The sequence below is a fragment of the Anser cygnoides genome, chromosome 16 (genome assembly GCF_040182565.1).
Source record: "Anser cygnoides isolate HZ-2024a breed goose chromosome 16, Taihu_goose_T2T_genome, whole genome shotgun sequence".
Classification (NCBI taxonomy): domain Eukaryota; kingdom Metazoa; phylum Chordata; class Aves; order Anseriformes; family Anatidae; genus Anser; species Anser cygnoides.
The window spans coordinates 10902428-10929858 of record NC_089888.1 but is presented as its reverse complement, the minus strand read 5'-3'; the positions used below and the strand labels follow the sequence as shown (position 1 = coordinate 10929858).

Below are 27431 nucleotides of genomic sequence, written 5' to 3'. Positions count from 1 at the left end.
CAGTCACCTACCGTGAGTGTATCTGCATGTGTTACCCCACAGGAGATCAGCCCATTTTACAGATGGGAAAAACAAAGCACAGAGCTGCAGGGTGACTCACCAGGGTCCCCAGAGAGAGAAGCAGAAATCAGCTCTAGGTCTTTTCAATCTCAAGTCAATGCTTTATTCGTTTCATTAAAATGAGCATCTCTCATCTCCCGTGTCAGCCATTTCCCCTGGGTGCAATGCAAAGCTTTAGGCTGTTTTGGTCTTGGAAGAGCTTTGTACAACCCCTCCAAGATTGCCTGTTCTCACCTTGGCCAAGACCTTGGGATGACCTGGGTCAGTGTTTCTATGTGGAAGCCTTTGATTTAGCAGTAAATGGTGCACCCCTGCTGCAGCCTGTCACTAACCCATTATAAAAGCACCCTTTTGCTGCTTGCTTACCTCTGAGTGTGCTAGTGAAAGAAAAATAAGTGCTGGGGGATTACTCTGCTAATGAATAGACCTGTGTGTGCATGCATGTAGCGCAGCATCTTACAAGTCCATCTCAGTGCTTTTTAGGTCTAAGAATGAAAGTTATAATGAGTAAAATATTGATTTCCCATAAAAGGGTTTTAATCAAATGCCCTGACATCCCAAGGGGGACAGAACTCTGCTACAACACCAAATTGCACTTCATATGCCATCTATTTTTCAACCACTGTACAAATGAGCCTGCCCACCGGATATTTTAGCGTTCCCAGATGTCATGCATCATGGGAAGCAGGGAGAGCTGAGGGTTAGCCAGCGCTGCCTGGCTGTGGAAGAGTAAGGTCTGACAAACCTGCTAGGGGGCTAGGGAGAAAGCAAGACAGGAGAAGAGATCCGTGGTGCAGACCAAGGACAAGAGGGTTGCCTTTAATTGCTGTCATTACCAATATATTCAGCTGACCTTTGGCATCAACTCAGGTATGAATTGTTACACCTGTTCCTTGTCCCCCGTCGTCCGTTGCCTACATGAGGCTGGCTGCTGACATCCCCTTTGAGCTCCCCTCTCCAGAAGGTGCCCAGAGATCTCCTGCAAACTTTGGGCAGAGAGCATGTGCTCATGGAGACAGTTCCTGCCTGCTGAGAGCGGTGCCAGCTTGTCACAGGTTATTCCCTTACGCTTCAGGCGAAGTGTGAGCCTTGAACAAGGGCTGAAACAACAGAGAGCAGCAAAAAACAACTCTTAGAAAGAAAGAGAGGATTAGGTGAGCAGTCCAATGTCTCCTGGGAGTAGCACCAGATAGGACAGCCTTCTGGGCTTGCAGAGCTTGGTAATGAAGAAGCTCTGCTTGGACCTGGGGACCAGGATTTGGAGACCCTGAGGCAGGAGGCGCAGGCTCTCCTCGTCTGTGCTGATTTGCCGCAGGGCTCTAGGTATGCCACAGGTCTTCTGGAGGGCCTGAAGCTAGGTCGTACCACTGGAAATCTGCTTGCCAGTCCTGTCCTAATATTATACGTCTCCAGCCATGGCCAAATCTTTTTTATCAGTAGGTTTCTATTTTTTGTATCTTCATTAATGTTTTCATATTTTTATTAGTATTGTAGCTATGAGAATTGTGTGTTGGGGTGTGGCAGGGTTAATAATAAAGTATGACTAGAAGCAATGTAAATTTTATAAATACGTAATTTCAGTTCTAGAATAAATTACCCAAAGGGGGGAAATGTGTCTTGCTGCAGTCTCCGTCTCCTGCAGGTTTGTCAGCCCTTGTGGTTTTACCGTGGACCTCAAGTCTGTTTTCTCAAAACTTGAGTTCCTATAGGGGTATCAGTTGCAAATTTCCTCCTTTTCAAAAAAGTAGTAGTGTATTTTTGGCCTATCATGGGGAAAAGCTTGAAAACTCAACCTTGTCTTGCAGGTTGGGGAAAAAAAAATAGGAAGGCAAATGAAAACAACTCAGAAACTCTAAGACAAGTTTTTAAGAATATCAAGAATCTAAATTCACAAGATCTTAGCACGTAGAGGTTGCTGAGAGATAAGATGGGACCGGTGAGATGGTAAAACACCCACATTGCACAAATGGGATGGGAAAGAACATTCAGTTTTGTGTCATGCTTCATGGCAGACCAGATACAGGATCTACATTTTTAAACGAAAGGGGTTGTTCACATTAAGCTCTTGGCTGGATTTCAGTCCCCCCCAACTTCTGTGGCATTTGAAGGCTGGGAGCCCGGGGAGCCTGGGCTGGACCTCGTGCCCATCCAAGGAGGTGAGCTCTTCTGGCTGTGGGACACCAGCGAAGACCCAGGCAAGAGACTCAGAAATCAAAAAAGTTTAGAAAATCATCATATGCTGGCATGGCCACAGAAACACAGAATGGTTGAGGTTGGAAGGGACTTCTGGAGGCCATCTGGTCCGACTCCCCTGCTCAAGCAGGGCCTCATAGAGCAGGCTGCCCAGGACCACGTGCAGATGGCTTTTGAATACACCCAGCGTGATCACCTGTGTGTAAGGGCAGGGAAGAGCGATGCCTGCCTCCTGGCTCGCTCAGGGGGTGTGTGCCAGCAAAACTACCAAACCCGATTTGCTCTTCAGAGGGGATGGTCCAGTGCTCAGCCCCAGCCTGCTGTCTGCATGATGTGCTCTCCTCATTCAAAGCTGATCTGTGTGGACTGGGACAAGTCACATCAGTCAAAGATGGCAAAAGGACATAGGGCTCAACTCCAGATTTTGTACCTTGTCACAGGCAAAGGCAAAGAAAGCATCAAAGAGCATTGGCAATGGGAGATCGGCTGTTCCCATGAAGCGTGGTCTGCTTGCTTCTTCACTTCTCCAGGCAAAATCAAACAGCCTGAGGTCCCAGCTGATTTCTGGGATAGCTGAAAATAAACAGACTTGAAACATAAGTACAAATTTCAGCATCCAAATCACTCTGACCTTTCCAAATAGTTTGATTTAGACTCAGGTGGTGCCTGGGTCTTTGTTCCATGATCTGGATTAAGGTCTGGACTGTTCTTCAGATAGTTGTCTCCTAGATTCTGCCTCTTCTCTGAACCTGTTCCCCAATCAAACTTTATAGCAGGGGCTACTAACTGGCATCCAAACAGGGGTTAAGGAAAATGTAGTTCAAGTTGACATGCACTCCCAACATACCCTCACCTGTCCAGTCATCTCTTTCCATCATAAAAAGATAGAAACCTGGCTGGGTCTGGGATGTGGTTGTTTCTAGCAGTGGCAGAAGGCATTTCTCTGCTTCTTAGGAATCAGCTAACTTGAGAGGACCTTCATGGTATTTCTGTGTACCCAAGGTTCACACTTCACTTGAGTAAAATAAGCAGTGCATTGGGAACCCGGATGAAAGCATTGCCCTTAGGAACCACTTCAAGCATTTCTGGGAGCCCGTCGTTCTCACTGACTTGCACTACTGTCTTTTGTTTTCATTGCTTTCTTATTTACTCCCCACCCTCCTCTTCTGCCTTTACGGCTGGGAAGTTCTCATTTATTTATTGTGCTTTGGTTTAACTCAAATTGCCTTGGCTTTGTATCAGAGAGCCAGAAAACATTATCACCAGGCAATCAGTATGCTGGAGTGCTCCCCTGCCTGCTTTCTTTCTGAATACTTATTTATCCATCCTGGAGGAGGTGAGGGTGTGCAGTGTCACCATCTGTGCCTTGCTGTCCTGCCAGGAGCGTCCTCCTGGTCCAATATCCCCAAATGGAGTCAGACGCCTGTGGCTGGGTTCTTCCAGGAGTTATCTGAACTGCTCTTGTTTTGATTAGAGTGGTTTGTCCTTCCCTGTCACACATAATTTCTGTTACGATGGCTCATTTTTCTTGGCTGTAAGTGGAATTGCAGAAAACAGATAAGTTGTCTTGCTCTTCCTGGCTGATGAATCATGCTGCCTTCCTTTTCACGTCGCACACTCTCTAGGTTCACTGTTGCTTCTTCTCCACAATAAATACTTTCCTACACCCAGTGCTCTGTAAATCTCACCCAAGGCCTGGAAAGCTTTAAAAGCACTCTCTTAAGTCACCCCGTGGTTGCTATGAGAGCCAGCAGAGATGGTGCCCTAAGCGGGAGCATTTCGGCCTTTTACATGGTTTTTGCAAATAAGTGGAAAAGGCAAGAGTGGGAATAAAGCAGGGGTAAGGATGACTGGTGTGAGAGCCAGCACATCTCCGGAGCTGCAGGGCAGTGGGGAAGACATGCCTGCCCCGTGCGGATGTGCCTGCCAGCTTCTGGCGAGGAGGCCAATGCTCCCCCAGGTACCTCTGTCCTGTCTCGCGCTTTCTTGCAGGTTGGCCCTGGGATGGGAGCTGATGGTGCAGCCCCAGCAGCTGCATGGCTCAGCCAGTTCATCACTGTTCTCCATCCCCTCTCCAGGGCTTCTTCTGCAAGGCAGATCTTCAGGTTGGTGTGGCAGCCTTGTTCCTGCAGCTCGTCTGGGCTGAACTGCTTACTGGGAAAAGCCTACTCTCTGCATTTCTCTGCTCAGGCTGGCCCTCAGCACAGAGCAGGGCTGAGTGCTGCTGGCAGTGAGTGTGGCCCTGGCCTGCTCCCAGGGAGGCATGAAAGCCACCCTAGGGCTTGGACCCCTAGAGAATAGGACTCTGTGCTCAGCCAGTGAACATTTGGTCCCCTGCTCTAGCCCAGCTCTTCAGACATGGCCACCCGACTTGGTCTTAGGTGTGGTGGGGTGGAGGATGCTCTTCCTCTGGAGCCACAGCACCCGGTACCCTGGGTGGGGACCACTGCCTTCACAGCCGGGCTCCCCTGGAGCCACCACCAAGTCCCCTCTGAACGCTGGAGGCATCTGGAAAGCAGTAAGTGACAGCTCAAGAAAAAAATCAGTGTCAAGTCATGGATATCGGCAAAGTTGCACCACCTCCAGAATTAAGGTAATGAGAGAATGAGACCAGGAGCAATGAGATATCTGCTGTCACTGCTAGGATGTGATTAGAATAATTGCTGTTTTTTCTGCAGGTGTGAATTGCAGGACAGATTAGGAAATAAGGCCCCTTTGTGTTTGGCATGGGGAAGTGAACCAGGGGACAGTCTTGCTGCAATCCTGCGGCCCTTGGTGGGCAGTTGGGAACTGGAGACCCTGGTGAGCAGCCCTGCCTGCTGCCCACCTCCTGGGCTTTGCAGCCAGGTCTTTGAAATTTAACCAGAACACCTGAAACCATTACATTCTATTAACAGCAGCAATCTGTCTTAATTTCTTACAGCTTTGCATGGGGTATTTGAAGTATAAATAGGTTAACAGGTTTAATGCTCCAGTTCATACTCTCTGGCATGGGCCTATTTTCATTATGGTTTATGACAGTAGGCAAGACTGAACTACATAAAATTAGTAGACACAACCATAAAATCATGGAGACATTTCTTTTTATGTCACATTTTATATGACTCTGCACTCCTGTTGCTACTTTAAAACAAAGGCTGAATTATTGGTGCAGTCACTTTAGCTCTGCTGCTGCCATGAGCTTTGGTGCCATCCGTGCCTATCAGGGCTCCTCAGCAAGGTCGCACACTGGCTACGTGTGGTTTGCACCAGGAGGAGATTTTAACAAATGCTGAGTTAGCTACAGGGGCAGAGGAAGACGGGATCAACCAGGTTGAGGATGTGGAGGTTTTCTGATGAAAATCTGACTGTATCTGCATTACAACAAAAATACTGATTCATTTAAAAAGTACATCTGAACCTCTCACACTGTCGGCTGTGGAGAAGTGTCACAAGGTTGATCACAGATAGCCAGGTCTTTCTCACTTGCTAACTTTCACCACTGTCCCTTCCTTTCTGATGCCACATCAGTTTTCTGTGCACCAAAGTATCTGGACTTCAGGCATTTTTTACTGGCAGAAGTGATGTGTGACTCCAGACGCATGCCGCACGTCCTCGTGAGAACACTAGGACATGAGGCAAAGGCCCCACGTTGTGCCATGGGGAGGTTTAGAATGGATGTCAGGAAGAGTTTCTTCATGGAACGGGTGGCTAGGCATTGCAATGGGCTGCCCAGGGAGGTGGTGGGGTTGCCATCCCTGGACGTATTTAAGAGACGTGGAGATGTGGTGCTTAGGGACATGGTTTAGCGGTGGGCTTTCAGTCTTAGGTGGATGGTCGGACTTGATGTTCTTAGAAGTCTTTTCCAACCCAAATCATTCTAATGATTAGGTAAGCCTTAGGAGGACTGCTTCCAGGAGCTGGTACCAAGGCAGGGATTTTCCAGCCTCTGCAGGGGACTCCTATCCCTGACCATTCCCCTCTGCCAGATCTGTGCCTGGGGAGAATGGAGAGGGGAAAATAAAATAAGCGCACCTTATTCCTTCTGCAAGTGCTCATTTTGTAATCAGACTTCTTGCATGCTTTGGCAGTAGTTGTTAGCCTACCCCAAAATCTTAATTTTTAGTCAATGAACTACTCATCTGGAAACTTGTTTCCCAGCTTTACTCTAGCAGTGCTTCATTCATTGTGTTTGTATAACCATACTCTCTACCCAGCCTACTAACCCTGTTCACTCTTCACCTAATTTGTACAAGAGCAAATGAGAGATGTCTTTGTCTCCGTACTGTATAAAATATACATTAGTACTTTCACGTGGGATGAGCAAACCGCTTTATTGGTCAAATAATCTTACTTCAGAGTAAATTCTCCCACTTTTCCTGTGGGAGAAAATCCTCAGTCCATTCATTTTTCAAACATCTCTTGCAAATTAAGACCTTGGTATTTTCTAAAGCCCCTCACTTTCCTGCCTCATCATTTGTAAGCTTCTAATCCCTTTAATCTTTCTCGTCAGGAGATGTCCAGGCAGCAGGGAACTGTGTAAAGGTGTGGAAATCTCACCAAATTCCTGTGTAATGCCCTCCGGCTCTGTGCTCCTGGTCGCTCTGCAGTGACACATTGCCCGGCTGCTGAAGGCAGGTCAAGGAAGGGCGATGCCTAAACACCTGTTTAATATCTGCAGCTATTTCGTGTCTGTATTTGTCTATCTCCATTCAGCTACAGTGCGTTTCCCTGAGATTTGAACTGGTTCATTAAAGGGTAAATAGTGGAATTTCCAGAAGTGTTTTGTTACCCAAATGGGCAACTAAGCTCAAAAGGACAGACCACTAATTTGCTGGAAGCATGAATTGCCTAGTCCATGGCTTAATGATGTGGTTACTGCATAAGACCACTCAGCCTCTCGGTCTGGCAATGGTGGATCTTTGTTTTGGCAAAGATGAGTCCCACCTTCCAGGGAATTTTGCCTGAGCAAAGATCACAAGCTCAGCAGTCCCCTTTCCCAGTAGTACTGCTGAGACTGCACCAAGCAGGTTGTCCTGGGAGACTCCCCACACCAAGCCAGTCCTGACTGCCTGTGCTGGCAGGTGGCAGGTGACAGTCCCTAGGTGGGCACACGGAAGGGTTCATCAGTCAGGAAAGGAGCAGTTGAAAGTACCCGTATCTCTTTGCATAGGTGGCTCCCAATGTTCAACCATACAGCTCTTTGTTCCTGCTGGATGAGAACTGAACCGTTAACAAAACAAGAGCATCCCTTCCCTTCCCAGTTGTAGGGATGCCAACAGCATCATTGGTGCTGAACTGAAATTAGGATTCATCTGTAGTAATGACTGTCAGAAATTGAATGAAAATGTGGATTTAGCTTCACAGACACTTGGAAGTAGGACCTGAGCATCCTTTAAATGGGGAAGCTTGGCTTTAAAGTGTAATTTGACAGCCAAGGGCACATTCTTGTAGATACTACAGGTCCAGGTAAAGTGGTAAAACCAACATCAGCCATAGCAAGGCAACAGGATCACCTCCTGCTGGGTCACCAGCATGTCCTGGTGGTGACAAAGGGAGAAGTACTGGAGGGAAACAGATGCAGCATGTGCATGAGCAGTCATGTATAATAAGGTGCTAAATAAATTTATCAAGTCAAATTATCCCTTCATCTGACCACTGATAGGTCCTGGGACTGCCCTGAATTCCGTACTGAGCTAACCAATAAGTGGTAGCAGTTTTTTTTAGGAGAATAATCCATCTGGCTTTAAAAACGTGAAAGAAACTATCAAAACAAGTAGTCTCTCAGGCTGATTACCCGCAATGTTAAGCATTAGTACTTTAGTTTGTTATCTGGGTCTGTCTAGTTTCAACTTCAGGCTGATGGATTGTGTTGCATTTTGGGCTATTTGAAGGATAAATTCTCTTTCTGTTTGTGGTCTTTGTAATGGCACTTACAGCCCCTGGTCAAGTCATCATGGAACATCATCTTTGTCAAGCTACAGAGATTTTGTTCTGGAGATGTCAAAAAAAAAAAAAAAGTTTTCCAATCCTGAAATAGTTCTTATGCCTGAGCTGGCTCCAGTCTGTCTGTGTTTTTCTTGTGAACCTTGGAGTTTGCCTAGGAATATTCTACCAGAGCCAAAAGCAGAATTATTGATGCCTCCTCAAAGCATTGCCTCATCTGATCACCCCAGCACTTCATAAGCTCTTTGGGGTCCAGTTAATTTTCCACAATAAGCGCAAAGACTTTCCTAAGTTTCTACTACCCAAAACAGGTCGCCTCACCACGTGTGTCCTGCCCACAAGCTGTACTCCAGGCACCGTGCATTTGGTTGTGACCCACTCTCTTTATTATTCTCCGCTTCCCCCAGTTTTGTCTCACCCGCAGACAGCAGCAGTGATGGTTTAATGTCTTCCTGCAAATCATTACTAAAGACAGAAAACCTCTTGGGTGCAAAACCCACTTGTGGTGAGATACCAGGAGCTGCTGCGTGCTGTTGGTTTCCTCTCAGAGTTCTACATGGAGACCTCTCTGTTTAGCTGGATGTTAGTCCAAGATGATGTTATAGTGTTCAGATTTCTCAACAAAAGCATGTCCCCAAGTCAGACAACTTAAGTCTCAGTTTATCACATTGATACTATTATTGACTCTCTACAAGGAACTTAGGATCTTATTGTGGTATGATCTTGCTATGCTTTGACAAGATCAGTTTTCTATATGTGTATGTTGATTGACATTAATTATCTTAAAGACATTATATATAGCAGCTATCGCTGTCATCATTTGCATTTACAGGTTTCTGTTCATCAAGGTAATTTGCAACCATGATCAAATCTTCATGCCTTTATATTGAACCCAAAAAACCAACCTCTTTATGCAAATGTGGGCATAGGTGGGTTAAAAATGAGAGTGAAAGAAAGAGGATTTCTCCCAGCTTTCCCGTGTGAGGTGTTCTCATGGGTGCTTGAAAGGCCGAGGTTCTGACCTCCTCACATTAAGGATGATCAGCACCCGTAATGCAGAGCCCTGATGGCATGTATGTCCACCTTCCAGTTTCAGTTGGCCTCCTGGACTGGCAGCCAGTTGCAGAGACAAAGTATATCTGAGCCATATGGACCAAGTTAAGAAATCCTAACTTCGGGAAAGTAGTGCAGTGATATTTAGTCCTCCATGCTCAGGAGCGAGAGGTCAGCTGGCCATGAAAAAAGACACTGCAAAACCAGAAAGATAGACATCACTGCTTGTGAATTCCTACTCTGTGGGGAAAAAATGTTTTAAATAGCCTGATGTGATAAAAGCTGAAGCTGCAGGTATCAGAAAGCAAGCCATCTTTTTTACCATCACATCTCTGGTCCAGCTGTGCTCACAATGAGTCCATCCCAAAAGCTCCCATGGGGTGCTGGTCTCGTGGAGCTGCAGAATGTACCCGGGGCTGGGACATCCTCAGCCAGTTATGCAAAGCACGAACTCCCACCAGCATGGGACCAATTCCCTTGGGGCAGCCTAGTGCAGACCCCCAAGGGCCGATGCGTTCAGTAGGTGACCTTGGTGAAGCCTCCTGAGCCCACCCCGCCTCTTCCAGAAACACAGAGAGAGTTCTTCCAAGCTCACGGAGATCACCTGCCTTGCACCAGCTGATGAGGAGAGTTCTCGCCAACCTCGTGGGCTCAGGATCTGGTCTTGCCCTCCTCACCTCCTTATTTTGGCTTTAAAAAGAGATTTTTTTTTTAAGTGAACTTTCTTTTATTTTTATTCCTGCCAAAGTATTTAGGGTGCGTTTGCTGTTCTCCACTGCAAATGCACAGCGGGAGTTACCTTTAGCAAAATCAAATCAGAAGGTCTCACAATATCACTGGGTGCCATGAGAAAATGCAGTGGGTTCCCAATACAGTCATGAAATGTGAACACCAAGCGCTTCCCTTTTTCCATTACACACTCCAGCTGCAAAGAATAAAACACCTATCACGTCAACCTATCAAAATTAAAGTCTTAGGGTGGATGAGAGGTTGGAAAACACTTAAAAATGAATTATCCTTGATTTCTCCATCTCTATTGAAATTACTGATGGTGTTCTGCAGTAGTGAGTTCCAAGCAGTAACCGGTGATGTAGAGAGATGTTGGCATGTTTCAGACTCTTCTATGAAATATAAGTGCATAAAATTACAAAACCTTCCCCTTGCCGTTCCCAGAGACAGACAAAGGCACTTTGTGTATCACGAGGGTTTGGCCGTCTCGTGGCTCTGGGCAGGTACGTCAGTGTGTGCACAACCAGCACCCTTGAAAAGTGGAAAAGGAGGGACTGGCTGACACCCCGCCACGCTCAGCCGTGGAGCTTTCATAAACCGGCCTGAATTCCCGGTTTAACTTCATGAGCTTTTAGCTCATCCAAAAACGGGGCAGCACAGGGCTGAACAGGGTGAACTCCCTCGCTGTGGTGCAACGCCCGGCCTAACGGGGCAGCGCGCCTCGCACCCGGCTCAGCCAGCACTTCCACAGGAGCACTGACTGGAGGATGCAGGTTGGCCACCCAGGGGTTATCTGTTAGGGCCATTAGCAGATGGGGCTTTCCTGGGGGCTTTCGTCAACTGTTAGACTGGAACAAGCCCTGGGCATCCAAGAACTGAGACGAAACCTTTGGCATCTGAGAGATGCCTGGTATGCGCTGCTGTAGTAGCAGCACGGTGTCTGAGTTCCTGGGAGGTGAGAGTGATGCAGACAAACTCATCCAAGCAGGGCAGGGGGAACTCAAGGTTACAAAAATGAAATTATTCTTCTTCTTTTGCTGTTCCAAAGACTGCTACTGTTAAAATGAGTAGTTGTGGAGCAGCCATGTCCAGACAGATGTGTTCCTGCTCACAGTTCTTGGTGATAGTCAGAGATGCCCTGCATGGTGAGGAAAGCAAACAGCATGTTTGAGTCATGCTGGCTCAAGTAAGCCTCCAAAGATCTGTGGGTCAGGGATGGTAGAGCCCCAGGCAGCTGGTTAGCTCACAGGAGGTGAGATTGGATAGGGTGTGTTACCCAGGGCAGGATAAATTCTTGCCTGCTATTGTGCATGGGCAGCGAGGGTGCATGGAAGGTCATCAACCCTCGTGGATGTCAGCCGGTCACTCCAGGGGACACCAAGGCAGCTCGTTGCCCAGACCAGGAGGAACATTGGTCCTCTCTACCGGCATTGCGGGAGGCGGTTAGGTGTTGGCCACTGCCAAATGCAGGACACAGAGTTCCTGACACAGCGGCCTGGTCCTTCATGACATCCCCGTGACCAAGTCACAACTGCGGTACCGCAACCCTGCTCTGGCGTCACTCCTCCAGGACACCTCCAATGGGCTCAGATAGGGAAAAGCTTGGGAAGAATCTTAGATCTTACTAGATTGACCAAGTGATGTCAGGGTGGAGGATCTTGCTACCCCATACTTCCCTTATTGATGACAGGGACCAAGCTGCCTGGTCACCATCCTCGTGTCCCCTCACCTACCCCTGCCCTGGGCCACCAACCACCTCCTTGATGATGTGGAGGGAGTTGTGAGGGGCAGCTGGGCCTTAACCCAGGAGTCAGGCATCCATACCTGCCTGCTAGCACGGTGTCCAAGTGGTGCTCCCCCTCTTCTCAAGGCCAGGAAGAGGCTTCGTTGCCTGGGAAAGCAAGCTCAGCCATTGCGATGCTCCTTCCACCGTGCCCAACAAATTAAAGCCAAATAGGCAGCAAACTGCCACGGACCATTACCCCTCTCACAGAGGAGGTTAAGTTTGATGAGGACCAAATTGGCATGTAATGTGATCTAATTGATTTTATAAGCTGTTGTGTTAACAAGAGGCTCGATGTCATTCCCCCTGCATCACCCAGGTATTTCGGTGACATCTGCCGCGTGGCCTTCCCAGCGGTGGGCTCGGATCTCGATCCAAGACCCGCTCTCATCCTGGTAGGTCCCAGCTTGGCACGTAAACCACACGCCAGGCCTGGTCCCCAGGGGAGGGCTAGAGGGAGGGCACTCGTGAGGCCCAGGGAGCTTCTCCCGCCCTACGTGGTCAGGGACCAGGATCTTGGTCCTGACTTCTCCAGAGTATTTGGGAGCTCTGCGTGGTGGGGGCAGAAAGAGTGCTCGTCTGGTGCAGGAAAGCTGTTCAGCATCCCCTGAGAAGGGCAAGGTGAGCAGCCCGTGTTGTAAAGGAGCTACAGCATTCCCGTGGAGCTGGTGAGGGCTGGCTGCCAGCCTTGGTCCCTGCCCCTGCAGGGCACTGTGGCCTGGGCTGGCTGCCTCCATCAGGGTGGGCTGCGGGGAGCGGTGCCCCCATCCCAAAGCAGAGACACGGGGCCATGCCGGGACAGGAAAGGTGGCCCAGTGTCCTGCACCCAAAACACATCTCCTGTACTGCGCACAACGGGGTTGCTGCTCTCCCAGCAAGCACAGACTCTGTGCTTCACGTTCCTCCCCCCTGATGCTGTCCTGACGCGCAGGTGGGCTTTATGTGGACTTGTGCTCCAGCTCCCCCAGCAGGGCCGTAACTGGTCCCAGTGCTACAGGCCAGTGTTTCTGTGGACAGGTGCAAGCAAAGCCTGGTGCTCCGTTATGTACGTGAAACAGGGCAAAGTGGACGTGGGAAGCAGGAACAGCCTCCCAGGCCCCCCAGAAGGCTGGTGGAGCAGCTTCCCGAGGCAGGGTGTGAGGCAAGCCAGGCTCCGCTGCCCACTGGGGTTGCTGGCACCCAGGGCACAGCACTGAGCCCATCACAGCTTCAGTGGTTGCTCCAGGGCAAAATGCTTTGTTGCAAGTGGCAGACGAGGCCGGGCACTGGCTGTACCCATTGCTGCTGTGCTGCAAGAAAAAAAAAAAAAAAAAAAAAAAAGCTGGTAGTTTTTTATTTCGTAAAAAAAATGGCTATATATATATAAAAAAAATATATATATATAAAAAATATATATATATAAATATATATATATATAAAATGGCATATATATATACACATATATATATACATATATATACATATATACATATATATATACATATATATATACATATATATATATGGTAGCTGGGCTATCGTGCTTCTGCTCCTGACCTGCCATCTGATGCTGGTCATTTCCCAGGGGCCCAACATCCTGCAGCCCATCAACCCTGTCTTCTGCGTGGGAAACCAGGAATTACCCAGCTCCCCAGAAGCAGGCACAAGGCATAATTAACGTTGATAAAGCCACGTGCGGTAGCCAGCGATGCCCTGCACACATGCAAAGTGTTATTTATTGCTAACTCCCTCTCAGCCTGACGCTGCGCAGTGAAACCCGCCAGCTCTGACTAATGGTCCCAGCAGCTGCGTAGGATATTTGAGTTGCTTTTCGTTTACAGATTCAGTGGGTCCCTGGTAATTGGAACACGGCAACTTCTAACACATAACAGATGATACAGCGGTGGAGGGCATTTGTCAATGCTTCACTCCCCTGCAGCAAGAAGGGCTCATAAGTCACAGCTGACAAATCTTTTAATGACTTTTAAACTTCATTTATAGGAAAGGATGACCGTAATCAACAAACAATGATGGGTTACTAATCTTCCTGTATTACTAAAGCAGGGGCCTGTGTTTTTAACCCCCCTTAAGAAGCATAACGCTGCAAAGGGGAAGGTGATGGTGCCTGGAGAAGGGCTGGCAGTGTGAAGGGGCGAGAACAGCACCGGCGGGGAGCTGAGTCCTTGCAGTCCTGAGCCATCACCCATAAGCACAGTGTACAAGAGGGAATCTGTCACTGGCAGGACGTTACTGATGTTATTGATGGAGAATTAGAGCAGCAAATGACATGCCTTCATCTCCAGCTCTGGCCCAAACCCGCTGACACCAGTGGGAAGGTGGCCAGACCATCAGTGCCCGTGGGCATCAGGCAGGCAGATGCAGAGGGCAGCGTGGCACATGGCAGCGGGTGTCCCCATCACAAAGCCGGGCTTTCTTTGAATCTGTGCATCTGTGTAGAACCAGAGAGGCAAAGATGAGTAGACAGGGAGCAGGATTTATTATTTTTAAAGAGAAAAGGTAATGGTAGCCAACATAGGTCTTCCCACAGCATTCACCCCAAACAGCTCAGTTGCTTTTCAGGTCTCCCTGTCCTATCACCGCTGGCTGCAGGATACCACTCATCCCTCCCATCTGAGATGCTTTCCTTCGGCTGAGGGTGCCACTGCCTCCCCAGTCTCTTCAGAGCCTTCGATGTAGCGTTCAGGCAAACGGACTTGAGCAAATCCCACTGCCAGTGAAGTAGGAGACCACGTCCCATTGACTGTACAGAGATATGTATCTTAATCATTGGTGTCATTCTGAGTATTTAGAGTGTCTGAAATAATTTTCAAAGGCAGTCAGCTGATAATTGACTCTGAGAGAGGAAAAGAATATGTCAAAAACCTCAGCTGCTGAAAAATAGAGGGTTAGTGTGCCAAGGACCCGTATCATGCTCTTGCTCTAAGCTCCTAAGGCTTCCCATCCCAGGCTCTGCTCCCCCCACTGCAAGCACTTGGCCTCAATGGTGCTAATGGTGATAATTCCCGCGGCAGTCCCGGGAGAGCAGGACCCGTCTCACCGGGCGTTTGCACACTGGAGGAGCCATCGCACGCAGCAGCTGTGCATGGTGGTGAATGACGACAACTGCATCAGCGAAGCCCCACCTTTGGGAACTCCTCTTCAGGAGCGGTGTGGCCCTGATGGGTGATTAAATTATCATTACAGGGTCGCACCTGCAGCCCAGATTTCCCCCCTAGTTCAGCGTCGTCCTGGGGTAAGGGTCCACATGTGCCCCACGCAGGAGCCAGCAGCGAAGGGGGTGCTGCAGCATCCTGCCCTGTGCTGGAGCCAGAGGGTGCTCTGGGTCTCTGCCAGAGGGGGCTGAGCTGAGGACCTGAGCACCCGGCTCCTGGTTTGGGCTAGGCAGCTCTTCTGCAGCCAAAGCATCATGCTCCCTGCGCAGGAAACCTCTCTGCTGCCGTCAGAGAGCCGCAAAAAGCAGCAGCGACGGTGCCAGTTCGTTAAGCTAAGGAAGTTCCCAGAAAGTTCGCTGGCTGAAGATCCCACTTTCCTCATGAATAAATCATTTGCTGTTAAAACAACATTTGGGCTGGTGTGGGGGGCTGTTCATTAAGGAACATCAAGTCAATAGGCGGCTGATGGGAACCTGTCTGCAATGCGCGCAGGTGGAGGAGAGGGGGATGGAAACATTGTGTTTTCCCATTAGGCTGTGAATGATAAAGAATTAAAGTATAATTCTCAAGAAATTAGTCATGGCCAGCCATTAATGAGCATCTCGGTAACACACTAATGAGCTGGCTTCAGATGCCTGTAAAAAAGGGCTTTAATTAGATTAATACATGTACTGTTGTCCATAGCCCAGTAGGTAATCATCAGGTTTTGCACCAGTGGGACTACAGATGACATTCTATTTAATTGCTGTTTCCTTTTCATTTTCTTCTTCTTTTTTTTCTTTTAAAGTTTCTTTCCTCCAAAGAATTTTGTTTCTGTTCTTGAACATAACGTAAATGTTATCCATGGAATTCTGCATCTGCAAGTGCTGCCAGACTGGGCTTATCTGATTCAATTGACCTTTAAAATTTATTTTGCTGCTGTCAAAAAGAATGTGAGTCTGTTCACAAGAGATTCCCAAGACGATTAGAAGCAGAGACTCCTGAAAAGTGTACTTGTTGCATACTCTGCAATCAAAGGATGGTATGAACTCTTTTTTTTAGGAGAAAAATGCCTTCATTTAAAAAATATATCCATGGAAGAAGCAGAGCCCAGAAAAGTTTGGTGTGAGTGGGGAGCCCACGTTCAGGGAGACAAAGAGCTGCTGAGGAGCTGCGTCTCACAGGTTGAAACCCGTAGGCTGGTCTGCGTAGGCTCCAGAACATGCCCAAATTTTTGCTTCTAGCACAGCACTGATAGTGTGTTTTAGGAGTTTTTTTTGGTTGTTTGGGTTTGTGTGTGTTTTTTTGTTTGTTTGTTTTGGGGTGGGGGGAGTGGGATGTTATGCTGTCAGGACTCTGCTCGTGTTTTAAATGCATGTTGTTAGCTTGGGAGTGGAAACCCAAATTTAACCTGATGAGGCTTATACCTGCCAGCCTCCGGCCTAGATTCTGCTTTTGTGACGACCCTGCTCGGTGCCCAGCAGACAGCTTTATCTTCAGAGAACTTGAGCTCAGAGCTGAGGGGCTGGGCTGAGGGGCAGGGGGCTGTTGGACGCCCCTCGCTGCCGCCCTGTGCTGTGCGGGACAGCGCTGGCATGTCGGGGAGTCCTCCTCCAAGGAGAGACCTTGGTTTGCCAGGCAGGTGGGCGACAGCACTGCTTCCAAAGCCGGCACAGATCAGCAGCCTTGGGGTAAAGGCCGAGCATCGTGAGCCCAAGGTGAGGAGCAGGTCCATGTGCTCAGCTTCTGGGCTTACGTAGGGTTAGGTGCTCGCCCGGGGGAGCCGTGCCCTGCCCGCAGGAGCCCACCAGCTCCAGCACGGCCACACTCACCTGCACTGGGCTGGGCAGCGCTTGGCTTCAGCGAGGGAACGGGCAGACACGTGGGCAGGGCTGGTGCTGCTGCACTTGAATTTATCTCAGGGTTTCAAGCCATAGGTCATGCCTTTTTCATACTTACTGGGATTTAAGTCCCTGACAAATAGATTTTTAAGCTTTCCATAGGCATGAATTCTATGTAGGACAGATGGTTACGAGCCACAGCTATAAACTGCATGCTGACCTGATAGACTTCGTAACCATTGTAGTTTAACAACTCATTAAATACTTATTAAAACAGCTACTGATTATTTATTGCTCCTTTATGAGGGATTTGCCAGTTGCACTGAAATTTAAATCAGGGCCGTGTTTTCAAAGGATTGGCAGTATTTCTCCAGTTCAAAATGGCTTGTTGTTTTAATTAAAAATTTAAAAAGAAGGCTCTTTGCGTAGCAAGACTGATAGCTGAAGGAAGATTATAAAGCAGCTCATTCTGTCCACGCTGCTATGCACGCAGCATCCGCCCGTCTGGGCAGGAGCACCCTGTGTCAACTGCCGTGGGCCCCAAATTTGTGGAGATAACCACACAAAACCAGAGAGGTTAAGGAAACTGATTCAGTGGAGTAAATGCTGACCATTTGGAGCAAGCTCCATCTCTGGTTGATTTGGGGTCAGGTGGAGTCTTCAGACATCCCCTTGCTGACCATCCTGCATGCTTTGTTAAGAGGAGACGTGAACACACATGTAATTACTGCAGTGTGCTGCAGGCATGCCAGCCCCAGGGCAGCTCCAGGAGAGGATGCGCCAATGTAAAAGTTCCCAGTGCACCTACAGCAAGGTGGGACGGTGGGACAGAGTCACCCCCTCCTGGCAGAGCCCTGCAGAACTCGGGATCTTCTATAAAATCATGGTGTCGCTCTTGATTATTTTTTCTGCATCGTACAGCAGATGTGCTTTAATGAACCAGACTGAGCTGATGTTTTGGCGCTCTCCTGCTCAGTAGCTTCTTGTCTCCCTCTGTACCACCCAGGTTGGATGCACCTTCCATCTAAGCAGGGCTGAAGGAGATGGAGGGCAGGCAACAGCCCCTTGCCCGCCCCATCAGTTCAGTCCTGAGAGCTTGGTGGAGAGCAAGCAGCGATTCACTGCTGACGTCCTCCAGCTAAAACACCTCGAGTGCCAGGGGACAGGGAGGATGTGCGGTGGGCTCCTTCGTCTTCAGTGCCTCCTCCATCTCCGGACTTGCAAAGGGAACCTGCAGCTTCCCAGCACACCAGTCCGTAACCCAACCCGCTGAGCTGATTGCCAGCTTTTCGCCCTCCCAGCTCGCTTGGAATAGCAGAGATTTCCCCACAGGCAGCAACCCTGGTCCAGAAGTAGTGCAATAACTTGACATCTTTGTTTACCCCCTTCTTTTAATAACCTTCTGGTCCCATAACAATCACATGTGGGAGAATCAAAACCATTTTCCCCAGAAAACCCGAGGACTGGTATATTTCCAGTTTATTCTATTTATTGAACCACACGACGGTACAAAGGGGAGCTCCACTCTCCAGGAGAAAGGCTGAGACCCTCTGGATCTCCGTGGAGGAGCTGCTGGGGACTCAGAAGCTATTAAAAAGATTGTAGGGCTTGTGATGGTTATTAAACCAGTGCTTCGGAGCTCGGCTCCGGTGTGTGGGGACTCACCAGCAAATTACTCCCAGGTCTCGCGGGAGGAATGATTGGCACCAGGGGTAGCAGCAAGTTTACTTTTAGATGCATCTGCATTTCTGTGCTATTGATGGGTCTGTGCCAAGGCAATCAGTGGAGTCCCCGTGTCTTGCAGCGGGCATTTCTTTTTAAAACTGCTCTTCAGATACAAGAAGGGCTGTCTGAGTCAGAAATGGCTCCATCGCTGTGCAACAGCTGCCCCAGCTTGTTGGTGCTGGGGTGGGTTAATGGCCCTGTTCCTCCCCAGAAATAATAATGCAGGGGCTCCGTGCCAGCAAGATGTATGGGTGTTAATGGTTTGGGATGGAAGCAGGGAGTTAACCCCCAAAAGGTGGTGCAGAGTTGGGTTGTGTCCTGTGTGAGCATACAGGGGATGCACAAAGACCTGAGCCAAGCTGCACAGCTGTGGCTTCCTCCAGCAAGGGAGATGGAGGATTCAGGGACACGCCACCTCCAGCCCTCAGATCTGGTGCTGGGGACCCTCTGGCTGGCCGGGGCACCCCAAAACACCAACATTTCCCGGAGCCCGGGGCTGTGGCAGCAACGCAAGGAGCAGGTTTGCCCGCGCCCCCTCCCCGAGGTCTCTGCAGGACCTTGTTCGTCACCTGCCTCCGAGCACAAAGTCACCAAATTGAGGAAACTTGGACGGAGCCAGGGACAGGATGAAAAACCATGTTTCCCGTTTTGTGAACAAGCATGATAAGAGGAAAATAACAGCCTGCCTGCGTGTCGCCGTCACACAAATAAAGAGAGCTTTCTGCAAAGAGAGAGTGGTGGGGCTCACTTGTTTTTCTTCGCCGCCTTCTTCTCTGACAGTTCATCACTAAGATGAAGGCCTCTGGGGTTTTTAGACACCTGGCTCTCAATTAAACAGCTAATCTGTGCAGCAAGGCACTTAAAGCAGGAAGGAAAAATGGCTTATCAAGTAAACCAGCTCTGGCCTTGGGCCGCTACCAGATTGAATATCAATATCTTTAAGGGATTCTTGAACATGAGCGGCAGTGGGGACCATGACATTGCTTCCAGCTGTGCTCTTTCCTAGGACGTGAGGAGAACAGGGAGGGGATGCTGCTGGAGGCACCCATGTGCCTCGAATGCAGCAGCATCCAGCCCAGGGGCTCCAGGGATGCCCCAGGCAGTCCCCATTGCTGTGACCCCCAGAAACTGCACCAGGGTTCCTGGGGCTTTGGGGGTTATATTTTATTTTATTTTATTTTATTTTATTTTATTTTATTTTATTTTATTTTATTTATTTTATTTTATTTTACTGTGTTTTACTGTTTTTATTTTTAAGGGTTATCATTTTGCTTAGCCTGGCAGCCGCCAAAAGGTTCCTTGTGCCGTGCGGAGTCGGGTGTTGAATCCATGGGGATTTTTGGTAGGGTCAGGTTGCAGGGAGGGGAAGGGAGCATGGCCAGGGACCCGCAGCCATGGGGGCAAAAAGACGCGTCAGTGGGATTTCACATCATCACGTGAACCTGGCAGCTGAAGCTTTAAGCAAAACAGCAAATGTCAGGGACTTCCCAGAAAAATGGCAAGATCTACCGAGACTGCCAGCGTTCCTTAGTAACTGGAAGGAAACTGTCCCTCAGTTTCCCTTCCAGAGAGCAGAGATACTCGTATTAATGTTTCCTCTGTTTCCTTTGAGGTCTACAGCTGAAGGATTGATTGATTTACCTATGTCCAAGTGACAAGTATCATTGCAAGTTACTTTTTTTTTTTTTCTTACTCTCTTTTGTGACTCAGATCTGGCTTGTTGCAGTCCGGGGCTAGGGGTGGAAAAGTAAAATAATAGCTGTGAAAATGCGTCCCCTGAAGACAGCTGTAGTTATTAGAATATTAACACATCACCAGCGGTACGTGTCTCTGTTGTATATATCTTTCTAATCAGAGACATTGCCAAGATGCTCTGTGGGGGCTCCCGCGGGTTTTTACATGGCATTATCACAGAATCACAGAACTGTAGGGGTTGGAAGGGACCTCAGGAGATCACCGGGTCCAACCCCGCTGCCAAAGCAGGTTCCCTAGAGCAGGTTGCCCAGGTAGGCGTCCAGACGGGCCTTGAATATCTCCAGAGGAGACCCCACAACCTCCCTGGGCAGCCTGTCCCAGTGCTCCGTCACCCTCACCGTGAAGAATTTCTTTCGCATGTTGGTGCGGAACTTCCTGGGCTCCATTTTGTGGCCATTGCCCCTTGTCCTGTCCCCACAGACCACTGAAAAGAGGTTGGCCGTGTCCCTCTGTCTCCCACACTTCAGGCAAAAAAGGCAAAGGGGGCAGGTTTCTCCAGGAGTGCAGGTGTTGTGTGAGGGCCGCAGGAGAGTGCTTGGCCCCAGCCTGTTAAACTCCAGGATGTCGCTGATGGGGCTCGACACCTTGGGGTTGGACCCCAGCCTTGGACACGGGCCTTGTGGCTGAGGCTGTGGCTCCATCCCTGCCGGGGCAGGGGCAGGTATCAGTGGGCAGATGGCACTCGGAGAGCATCTCATCTGCAGAGCCCTCGGGTCTGGGTTGGTTTCCTGCCAAGTCCTCCCAATGATGTGGCCATCACCTGGCCTCACCTTCAGTTTGCCACCTGTCCCTGTCCCCCCGTCTGTCAGATGCTGCCATGGATCCCCAAGGGAAGCACCTGCGGGTGCTGCAGTGACACTCTTCACCACTGGCACCCTCTGGAGCGTGGCTACAGGATAAGGAAGGTGCTTGAGGAGTTTGGGCTGAAGACATGAAGGCCTCAGACCTGAGAGTGGGAGCACGGTCTTGCCTCTACACTTCAGGGTGGGCAGTGCAGAGGGAGCTGGAGGCTTCGCAAGGGCTTCAGGGGTCTCTCCTCAAGTCACTGGGTTATCTGGTTCCTGCCTGTAAAAGGGGGGGGTTTCATGGCTCGCCTTCATGAAGGAGATGTCAGGGGGTTGTTCCTGGCAATTTATCCCTCCTCAAAGTGAAGATACTTATGATACCTGAGTGCCCACCTGAGAAACATCCTCATCCAGCTCCTTTGTTTTTAGAGAAGACAAAGAGTGTGGACCAGATCCACTGGCAGCAGCAGAGCCGAGTCATGTTGTCCCCATTGAGAGGAGGCAGCCCTCTACATTTGAGAGGAAAAGCCCTGATTTACCCTGATTTACCCTGATTTACCTCCCGCCAGACCTTTCTGTTCTGCGCACTCTTTGCACGGAGGCAGCTTAACCCACATCCCTCCCACGCCGGCTTAAGGAGCTCAGCACTGATGTAATTGGTGTTTACAGCTGCAAACAGCTGGCCAGAGATCAGACGGATGCAAATAACCCACTTCTGGGCTCGCCACAATTGGGGAAGTGTTTGGGCTTAACGAAGCTTTAGGGGTTTCCCTAAGGGGGTAGCAGCCTTTAGGGAAACCCTACCTTAAGCTGCTACCTTTAGGGGTAGCGGCTTAAAATTGGTCGGGGTGCGGAAAGGAGGTGTTGAGAGCCGGGGTTATGTTTTGGGTTGTTTAGTGCTGAAGCTGGAAGATGCAAATGCCCATTTTTGCCATCGCAGCCCAGACGAGGGCAGCTTCAGAGACGCTTTTGCAGGGAGACCACACAGGAGACCGAGAGACAGGCTTTAACAGCAGGTCCTAAAGGCACCCAGAATTTCTTGCAGTTTCTCAGGTGGGAGCCCCGGGTGCCACAACAAGCTGCAGCAGGGCAGGGGCGTCCCAGCGCAGTGCTGCTGGCTCTGCAGGGCTCGGATTTAGCTTCAGCACATAGGGTCGTGGGCGGCTATCAGAAGGGGTTGGGGACTTGCATAATCTCTGCCAGACAAGCAAGGATGGTGTGAGGTCGAGAGCTCTGGAGACCACACACCAGGGCAGAGCTGCTCTGAGGTAGAAATACGGGGACATCAGCAAAGGGAGTCACCGAGAGTAAAGTTACACGGGGAAGCCAGTGCCCTGTGACATTGCTGACACCACGGGGCAGGGAGAGCCAGGGATGCTCAGCGGGTCGGGCACATCCTTGGGAAGCAAGAACATCCAGGGCTACCAGGGCATGGGCACCCTCTGCGTGTGCAGGCTCCTGAAGGTCCCTCACAGCCTCAGCTGTCCCAGGGGGGGTTAGTACGGCAATTTCCTAGGGAAAAAAAAAAAAATCCTGTTCTTAATTATTACTTCCAGGGATTTTAGGAGCACTGTGTCTGCTAGGAATTGTTTTAAAAATAATACAATAAAAGTCTCTGGCTATTGTAATCTGTAAGGGTGAAAAGGAAAATGTAATGAGCCAGGCTCAAAGTCCACCTTTTTTTTTTTCAATTGGATTTAGCAGGGAGATCATTTCCAGCTTCAATGGCAGGTTAATAAAATCACGGGGGTGAGAGCTGGGTAAGATTTATTGCACGGTCACGTCCTCCCCTGCTCCGCGTGGAGCATCTGCCCTGCCAGGCGTCCCCAGCGCTCTGTTGGGTCTGGCTTTAAACGATGAGAGGAACTGAGTGCCTGGTCCTTTGTGCTCTGAGAATCCAAAAGGCAGAGAGGTCTGGCAGCCCCAGCGTGTCCGGATAGAGCCAGTGACTGCAGTCAGTGTTAACCGTCTCCCTGTCTGCCTGGGTCTGGCTGCAGGCACCTTCTGGGTCAGGCAACTCTCCTCGGTTGCCTCATTGAAGCTGCAGATCCTGGATATAGAGAGCTAGCGGTGACAAGCCCTAAAACACTGATGCTTGTCTGTCTGCATAGAAAAGCCGTCAGGCAGAATGGACTATAGGAAGAAGCAGCCCATCTGGGTGTCCCAAGGGGCCGGTAGCTGAGCAGCCTCCTTCAGAAGGACATCCGTCACCTGAGGAGCCAAAATGGGGCACACCTGGTGAAGGGGTGGCATGGATAGTGACCCCCTGCCCTCCTCCTGCAGGTTTAGGGGGAGAGAGGAGCAACCGGGGAGTTTGTGTCCTATGGGAGAAGTTCTTTGCAGGAGAAGAAGGGGAAGGAGGACTTTGGTTCTTTGAAAGTCCTGGTGCAACTCCAAAGCACATGTCAGGAAGTGCCTCTGTGCCCAGCGAGGACCGGGGGACAGACACTGGCCCTGCCTTGGGGCAGGCAGCCCAGACAAACCCGCTTCTTCAGCCTGGAGAGCCGAAGGCCCACATCGGGTCAGATGCCGGGGTCCCTGGGAGGGGATGGGATGGCTCTGTGAGAGCCAGGGGGACCTGGGGGAGAGCAACACCACGGTGTGCCTCATGAAGTAAGTACCTTCCCCAGTTCTGAGCTGCCTTTTCCCAGGTGAATATCACACTGTGCGTGTGCAGTGCTCAATAGCGATCCCAAAACAGCCCCTCTGTTTCTGAGAGATCAAAATCAAACTGGTATCTTTGGACAGCTGTAATTTTGGCTGCAACAACAATAGCAAGCCGCCTGATAGGCAGCAAGACTAGATTTGTCTTACTATACTTCCCAGCCCTGTCCCTTCCTCCTCTTTGTCCTGAGAATAGAAGAGGTGAAGCCTTTCCTCGGGGGCTGCCCGTGAAACACCCCAGGCAAGGAACACGGAGGGTATTGCCTTGCAGCTGTGCGAAGCGGGTTGCAGCAGGCGCAAGCAGGCAGCTTGCAATTCCCAGGCTAACAGTGACACCTCCTGTTCGCACAGAATTCAGCTCGAAGCCCAGCGTGGCAATGCGAGAGTCCAGGTATCAGCTAGGAGCACGCGGGGTCCTTCGCCACGTAAACCTCTTCGTGTGCACCCAGGAAAACGAAGCCCTCTCCTAGCCGCAGGTGCAGCCCTGCAGGGTCAGGGCTGTCCCTGTGCACGGCGAGACCCAGCCTGCTCCGGGGGGTGCTGGGCAGAGGGGAGCCACAGGAGCCGGGCACGAGCACAAATGCTGAATGCAGACTGCTGTAAAAAGAGCAGTCCTTGAGTTGTAATTAAGTATAGGCAGGTAAAAGCTTTCCTTTAATAGCATTCAAGCTTTTATTTGGATGTAAAATGTATTTAAATACTGTTTTGTCCCCCAGGAGCAACCAGCTTACGCTCAAGAGGATCAGCCTGATAAATAACATTTATTTCCATTGAGTTCTGTGTGTGACAGAGTCCCCTCCCCAACACAGAGAGGTCTCCAGAGACCAGCTGAAGTTGAGGAGCTGGTTCCCTTGCTCCAGGCTTGCTGGGAGATTTATCCCCCACCTCTCTTTGTAGGACTCAGGAGATTCCCTTGCGCACCTCCCTGACTCCCCATTTGTTCATTCAGGTGTTCAAGATGTCATTGAAGGTGCAGACAAGCAACATCACGAACAAGAATGACCCCAAGTCCATCAACTCCAGAGTCTTCATTGGCAATCTCAACACAGCCGTGGTCAAGAAGTCGGATGTGGAGACCATTTTCTCCAAGTACGGACGAGTGGTGGGCTGCTCTGTTCACAAGGGCTATGCCTTCGTACAGTACTCCAACGAGAGGCACGCACGTGCCGCGGTCCTGGGAGAGAACGGGCGCGTGCTTGCTGGCCAGACACTGGGTAAGTCGTTCCTTCAGATTCTGTAGGTTTCCAGGTGCAACAAGGACGGGCTGATCCCTGAACGATGGTCGAGGGATGGCCGGTCCAAGGCCAAGCTGCAGGTCAGGGTCAGGTCCGGTGCTGGTCAGGGGGTCAGACACAACCCCCAGTGACCCAGCAGGCACAGGCGGGGCTGTGACAGAGCTGGAGACCAGCAACAAAGCTGTCCTACAGCACAGCTCAACGGGGACTTGATGAAGGTTCCTGGGCCCCGCAGGGGTGGCAGTCACCGTGAGGCTGGTCGTGGCCACTGGGCACATTGACACCCGCAGGGCTGTGACTGCAGCACTGCCTGGGCTTAGGAGAGGCAGTGGGGGATCCGGATAAAAGCCTAGCCCTGAAGACACTGGTGTGGAACCCTTAATTTCAGGGTGCCTGGACCGAAATGACAGCAGCACAGCACCTGTATGGGTTCCCCTAGCATGACAAGAGACTTCATCTCCCCTTCTTTCACCATTCAAAAGCCAGGTGTCTCGTTGTGTCCCATTACCTGGGCATCCTCTGTGGTCAGCAGAGACAGGCTCCTCTGGGTTTGAGCCTGGGACACCTGGCTCAGGCTGGGATGGAGGTACCAGCCTTAGCCTTAGCCTGTCAAGAGAGGCAGTAGTCCCGCTTGGACTATCACAGACTAGCTTTAGCCAGCTGATGTTAAATGAGGTAACTCTCCCCCCACCAGATATGTGACAGTCTCTCCTCTGTGCTGCTGTGTGATAAGAAATAACAAACAAAACCACCCCAACTGCTCCCAGCTGCATCATTATTTTGCAGATTGCTCTGAAGGGTCACATGCTGAGAAGCCCTTGTCACCAACTCTAAGCTGAGAATTGGAACTGAAGACAGTATTTTTAATGAAAATTTGTTATTTCCTAGCCTGCTACAGGCAGCGGTCACTGGACAATCAGGAAAGCGATTTGCAGCCCATTCCCACTTTGCTTCCAGCACAGCAGTCAGAAAGAAGTTACGTGCTTGGTCTGGTCTTTAAGCCAGTGTGCTGCTTCCATCCATGGTTTATTCAAATACCAGAAACTTTTCTTTACTTCTCTTCCCATCAGCACAAAGCCGGGCTGAGGTGAGGGGCAGTGTGCCAGCTGTTCCAGCCCAGACGTTGCCCACGTGCACAGGGCTGGTCGACATGAGAGCAAGGCGCTGGGGAGCCAAGGAGCCCGTAGTGGCACTCCAGTCAGACACCAGTCTGACCTCTTACTGTCCTCTCAGTGCCGGTTCCAGAGGCCTGGCGTGCTGCAAAAGGTCCATGCTGCACGCCTGCTGGAGCAGGGGCACACTCGTCTCCCCTTCACCTGCCTTCTCTTCGTGAACGCGTCCTGCCACAGAGGAGCTCAGCGTGCTTTCCTATGATATCCATGGCCCGGTATAAACCTGGGTGTGCTCCCCTTTCCGTAGAACCCAGCGGAAAGGAAGAGGTGAATATGCCATACAATGTGGTTCGAAAATGTCTTTACACAAAAGAAGGCACAAAAAGAGGCAGCCACGGCCGCATAGGCCGTGCTGATGCGGAGAGGAAGGATGGGATCGGACAGGCAGGGGGCACAATAGGCACATTGCTGAAGAGGCTGCCCCTGCCTCTTTTCGTGGTAGGACTGCCCTCCCCAGCCCACCTGCTTCCTGCCCTGGCAGGCACTAGCATCTTCAAGCCGGAACCCGTGGATACAACCAGAACTGTCAAGCTTCAAAAGGAGGGTTCTGAATGTGCATCTCGGGCTGTGACACTTGGTCCTCCAAGCTCCTCGACCATGGTTGTTGGAACCGATGTCCCTTTCCAGGCCCATCCAGTGCAGGCACAAACCATCGCAGCTGCATCCTACGTGGCAGGAGGTCGTGGGGAGTCACCACCCACACACTCAGGACAGTGCCCGGTGCAGGGGCAAAGCACCCCCAACGGGGATACTGGGGCACTGGTGTGCTAGTGCCTCCTGTCCCCACTGCCAGCAGGTCCCTCAGCAGCACAGCGTCCCCACCCAAAGCCAGAGCCACTCCTGCACGCCAGGCGCCAGCTGTGGTGTCCCAGTTCAGGTGGCACTACGTGGCACAGTTTGCATAATCCAAGGAGCACGTATTCCACCCAGCTTCCCCTTAGGGCTCTTGCAACCCCTTCAAATAGACTGTAGAAAAGCCAAGACTTGCAGAGCCCCTCAGGTGGAGGACTGCGGCTGTCAGTGGCTCCTGCTCCCTCCAGGAGCACAGCTGGCTGCGCTGCTGTGGGAATTGCACGGTGGCGTGGGGCCCAGCCCTCTGTCTGTTCCTGAGCACCAGCAGCGATCTGCTCCCTGCCATCTCTGATGCCATGGCAGAACAAATGAGCAAGGCAGCAGCTCATCTTTCTAGCTGTCTTCTGTCACGTAAGGTCAGCTCTCAAGCTAGGTGGTCTAGTAGCATTTATTCCATCTTGTCTTTTTGATTCTTCTTCCTTTATCAGTGGACAGGCATACTGTCAGGCTTCCATTTTAACTGATCAGCAAGATGCATCACGAAATGGAGGTGTCTGGAAGCCACGTCTGTAGCCCATCGTGGGTCAC

At 50.4% G+C, this 27431-nt stretch overlaps 1 protein-coding gene across 5 annotated transcripts in view; it reads left to right on the top strand.

The window, feature by feature from the left end:
• Positions 1 to 27431, top strand: part of RALY (RALY heterogeneous nuclear ribonucleoprotein) — a 119697-nt gene that overhangs the window by 74583 nt on the left and 17683 nt on the right. For all 5 annotated transcript variants that reach the window (XM_048072514.2, XM_048072513.2, XM_048072516.2 and 2 more), the window contains one exon: positions 24594 to 24858. In XM_048072514.2, the coding sequence (XP_047928471.1) occupies positions 24603 to 24858 (256 nt within the window). In that variant the 5' untranslated portion in view covers positions 24594 to 24602. The remainder of the gene's footprint in view (positions 1 to 24593; positions 24859 to 27431) is intronic.